Raw genomic sequence first — 5,000 nt, forward strand, 5'->3', positions numbered from 1 at the left:
ATGAAGCATACACGGTTTCAGACAAACAGGAAAAGACCAGTCATAAAATCTCAGTTAGCCCTAGAATGAAAATGGATACCTCGGTCGATGTTGGCTCTCAGCGAGGTCAGCATTCCCTCCGAAACGAGGGTTTTGTACAGGGCGCCTTTACAGCTCCGCTCTGACTTCCTGGAGCCGTGGCTCTCTGTGTTGGAGTCACAGGTCCCTTCACTCGACCTCTCCTTCCCCTTCTCTTCCTCTTTGACCTTAGAAGGGGAGGGGCTGCAGGGGGAGAGATGGGGCTCTGCCATACTGTCCTGCAGGTCTGTGCTTCCTATACCTGCTTCTTCTGCCTGCGTCTTGGGACTGACGTCACACATCTCTTCTGTCATTTCCACCTCAGAGGCACTGTGCTGCCCACACTGCCCGCCGTCCTCCATCTTCTCCTCTTTGTCTTGGACTAAGGCCTTGACTTTGGGCTTACTCTTCTTTTTGGGCACACCTAAGTTCCCACTACTAGGACTGCTCTGTATCTTCTTCTTGGGCTTCTCCTCTGTGTCCTTCCAGGCCCCTTTGGCCACTGCCTCGATCGTACTGAAGACACTGTCCACGTTTGACTCTGCAGGGTTACACTTCTTAAGGATCTTCTTTGCTGAGCAGGGGATCTCATCGGTATCGTTTGACTTGGCCACCTCTTTTTTCTTGCTCTTGTTTTTGACACGTGTGTTTTGGCTGCTGAGTTGGGTGGGAATGGCATCAGTGGAGGTAGAAGTGACGGAGGAGAGCGAAGGTGAGGGGGCCGATGTGTGAGAGGCGGGGGGGCAGTCGTCTCTGCCTTGTATCTCCTCCTTGATCTCTGGCTTGACTGTGGTTTGCTGGAGAGAGGCTGTAGAAGAGCTGTCCTCAGGCTGCTGAGACACCGCGGTGTCCATCTTTCCAGCTTCAGACGCTAAGCACATCTTCACCGACACAACAAAAGAACACAATGGTAAACGAAGCAATATAAAGTGACAACAGTCTATGCTCCTAATAATACGTTGCTACATTCTTTCTAAATGGATCAGAAGTTTCTGTAACCTTTTCTTAATCTTTCTATCAATCTTGCCATGACTGAATACTTTATTCCTCCTATCGGTCCCTCGCTTTACAGTGTGCCCTTATCAGACTTTTATATTTTCTACTGATAGCATTAATGATAATGCATCACATGACAGAGAATCAGATTTATGCCAATGATTGAAAGACAGTTGTTTTATGTGAATTTTTGTCTGCATTGTTAAATCAACGGCAGTGAAGGATTCATTTGTTTATTACACAGTTACTTTTGAACCATAACCTTTACTTTTGAGTATACGGATAAAAAGACAAAACGTGTGAAAATATAGACAGCAAATATCACAATGAAGAAATCGTCAATGTTTGCTTTTAGCTAGCATACACTTTTCTGGGTGTATCTCTTTCTAGCACACTCATAAACAAGGCAACTTTGTCAGCTTAGTCACATTTTTACAATATTTTAATATCTGACGTGAAAGATAACTCATGGCATCAGGTAAAATAGGTGTTTTCACAGTTGAACACTCTCCGGTCATTAAATAAAGCTACATGGTGTTACTTTAGATCAGGGGTCTCAAACTCATGTGACTGTGTAAATGTAACTTCTCCTAACATATTGTTAAACAGCTGTCTCTGCATTTGATTTTTGTTTATTCAAGTGTAACAATATTGTACATTCAGTTATAGAAATGTAAATATATATAAGCACATTTCTGTTATTATAGCTTAAATCCTTTTGATTTAGGGTTAAGAAACCCACATTACTCTATCAAACTATTAAAGAAAATATCAAAGACAAATATCAAACACAAGTTATTACAATAACTTTGTTCAATGATTAAAATCCTTTCAAGTGTGCGTTTGCACAATCCCACGTGAAGTATTTCATGTGTTGTAAAGCCACGTTTAAAGTAGTCTTCAATGTACTCACAATACATTTACATGTCAAATGTACGGTAACCAGCCAAAGAGCTGCTTATGACTGTGTGTTTATGTATCTCATCATTTTGACTTTCTATCTCATAACTTCGACATTCTATCATAATTTTGACTTTCTATCTCATAATTATGACTTTCTATCTCAGAATTTCGACTATGGGGATATTTTTATTGTCAAGTATAACTTTTAATGTTTTTTATTTTATTTTTTTTAAACTTTTTTTTTTTTTTTGCTGCCGGATTCGCGGGCCACATAAAATGACGTGGCGGGCCGGATTCTTCAGTTTGAGACCCCTGCTTTAGATGAACTATGTGCAAACTGTTGAATGCTTTACCTCAGCAAGCTGGAAGAGAGCAGACTGTCTGCATGGTTTTCCTTCAGGTGCCGCAGAGAGAGATGACTGTGAACATACAATAACATGTTTTTTGAGATCACACTGCTCAGCTTTCTTAGTATTCAGCAATATTTACTGTCTACATCAGATATCACCGTGTTTACTGTTCTAGCAGGACAGAATAAACCTAGGGCCTGATCTCTTCACACTGGTGATCCTGGATGACCAGTATCATAAAGCTGGTCATCAACTGGCTCTGTGCACTCAGGGTTATTTAGTTACTTCTTACTTAGTAAGATATGAAGAAACAGTGACACCAGCTGGAAAATAATGTTATAAAACGACAGCAAAAAGTGATATTCAACGAAGTGAAATGTATAAAATATATTCACATAACTAGAAAAGAACAAAACGTTAAAATGACAAAATGCCAATGACAGGCGCCCGGGGAGCCGGGGGTTCAGTATATTGTTCAGGTACACTTCGACACGTGACACGTCCCAGTCAGGGATCGGACCGTTGACCTTCCGGTTCCCAGACGACCTCTTAACCCAGTGCGCCACGGTCGCCCCCAAAAGGATATAAGACCATAGATTTAAGTGAAAATTATGACTATGTATGAATATTATACAGTTAAAATAAATGTCAGACAGATTGTGCTGGCAGAGCAGAGAGAGGACAGAGGAAAGCAGTTAACATCTGATGAGATGATACGATGTGTGGATTATTATCACATATCACCTCATGTTATTCTGGTCTGCAGTGATAGAATACGAGTCTAAAAGCATCAGCACTGTCAGGATGAAAGAAACTATAATCCTCACTATTTGCGTATTTTGTGAGGTAAACTATCTCTGTGTTTGTTAGAAGCTCAGAGAGGACATATAGAAAGCTGATACATTAAAATATCTATTGCTCAGTATTTCTTATCACTTCATTGTAAAACTCTTTTCTCCCTGTCAGGATCCTGTATGAATGGTGACTTCATCTTTGCAGTCAGCTGACTGGTCAGTAGTTAGGTTTGGATCTGATCCTCTGAAGTTAGCCATGGTTACCAAAGTTGAACATCTTTCAGCTCATCCTTTGAAAGCACATTGTATTTGCTCAGCAAATGTCGTAGCATCAAACTCTTAGATTGAAACAGACATTTTGGCCTGAGGGTGGCACTAAAAGGGCTATGAAGATCATTTTCTTGCCATTTATTAGTAAGGCAGTGATAATTTTGATTCTACCCAGAAGTAATATGGTTGATTAGTATTAGCTTTGTGTTTGTAGTGACTGGAGGAAGTCACACTGGACCTGACAAATATCTGTAAAAAGGTATAAAGGACAGCTTTGTCTGTCTGTCAGCTACTGTTTAAAAGTTGTTACTGTCATGAACCAAAGTAACTACAGAGGCTGTCGAACAAAAACTCAGTTATGATAAGTGGTGCATCATTCATCGACATTCAGTCCTACCTCTGCCAGTGGGGAAGAGGCACACTTAACCCTGCTCTCAGTAAGGTCAGGCACTGTGTTCGGTATTTTCCCAGACAACATCTGTAGGACAAATCAGTGAGTGCACAAATCAGTGTTAAAGTGGGTTTAGCCGATCACCATTCACACCAACGATCTTAGTAAAACTGAGGAAAGCACAAACTTTCAAGACAAATGTTGTTACAATCCTTTGATTAGAAAGTACTAAAAGAAAAAGCACTCATGATGCAGAATGGCCCATATCAGAATAACATGATATTATTCGATGAATTGTCTTATGTATCAGCCAGCATCATTTTAATGCTGATAAAGTGGGGCTAATTTGAACTTCTCTACATACTGCTGGGTATATTCATATTAATAATCTGAAGTATTCAGTAAGAGTAGAAGCAACATAAAATGGTAATACTAAAGTATAGTACAAGTACCTCAAAACTGTACATTAGTCCAGGACCTGAGTAAATGTACTCAGTTACTTTCCACAACTAGCTACTGCACTAGAGCAGGTCACTGATGTGGTCTAGTCAGACCACATCAGTGACCTACTTTAGAGAGACAACACAACCTCCAGTATCTGGTGTAAAATGTAAAGTCTCAGAACAAACCTCTTCCTCATCCCCTGGACAGGAGTTCCCTTTGTTGGCTGTGTCAGGTAAACTAGGTTTAGTGCTGGAAGGGATCTAGAGAGGTAAACCATACAATTAGTTGGTCTGCTAAACAAAAAGGGAATTGAATATTAAAAAGTATATTGTGTAAAATACAGATGAAACCAGCATCAGTAATTAGTTTGATAGTAGAGCTGGTTCATGACAAGGATGCATCCATGGGTGGCCTCCAGCAGTGACCTACCTCTCTGTTTGTGAGGGCGTGTTCCCCAGCTAACAGCAGCATGCTAAGGCCTCCCATCTTTGTAGGATCTGACAATGACAGTAGTTACAAAAACAATCCAACATTTTGTCATATAGTCCACAAACACACAGTGTTATATTATACACACCTGCCATGGCAAAGTTTAACTGTGGCATGCTGTCAGTTTTGGGCACTTTTTTGGCAGTGGAGGAGTCCTTGGATGAGTTGGAAGAGAAGGACCAAACTTTTTTGCGGAGGTTGCCGACTGGCTGACAGGAAGGGCTCTTAACTGGTTTGCTGGTGGTGGGACACCACTTGTAGCCCGGGTTTGCCTTCATAAAGGCATCCTTGTACTGAAAGGACAGA

At 40.9% G+C, this 5,000-nt stretch overlaps 1 protein-coding gene across 5 annotated transcripts in view; it reads right to left on the minus strand.

Moving 5' to 3' along the window:
* bbx (BBX high mobility group box domain containing) overlaps positions 1–5,000 on the minus strand; it is a 24,060-nt gene that overhangs the window by 13,480 nt on the left and 5,580 nt on the right. For all 5 annotated transcript variants that reach the window (XM_079283674.1, XM_079283673.1, XM_079283671.1 and 2 more), the window contains exons 5-10: positions 4,783–4,987; positions 4,635–4,702; positions 4,391–4,465; positions 3,768–3,848; positions 2,310–2,375; positions 80–938 (exon numbers count right to left, since the gene is read on the minus strand). In XM_079283674.1, coding sequence (XP_079139800.1) covers positions 80–938; positions 2,310–2,375; positions 3,768–3,848; positions 4,391–4,465; positions 4,635–4,702; positions 4,783–4,987 — 1,354 coding nt within the window. The remainder of the gene's footprint in view (positions 1–79; positions 939–2,309; positions 2,376–3,767; positions 3,849–4,390; positions 4,466–4,634; positions 4,703–4,782; positions 4,988–5,000) is intronic.

Source organism: Melanostigma gelatinosum (assembly GCF_949748355.1).
Source record: "Melanostigma gelatinosum genome assembly, chromosome: 14".
Classification (NCBI taxonomy): domain Eukaryota; kingdom Metazoa; phylum Chordata; class Actinopteri; order Perciformes; family Zoarcidae; genus Melanostigma; species Melanostigma gelatinosum.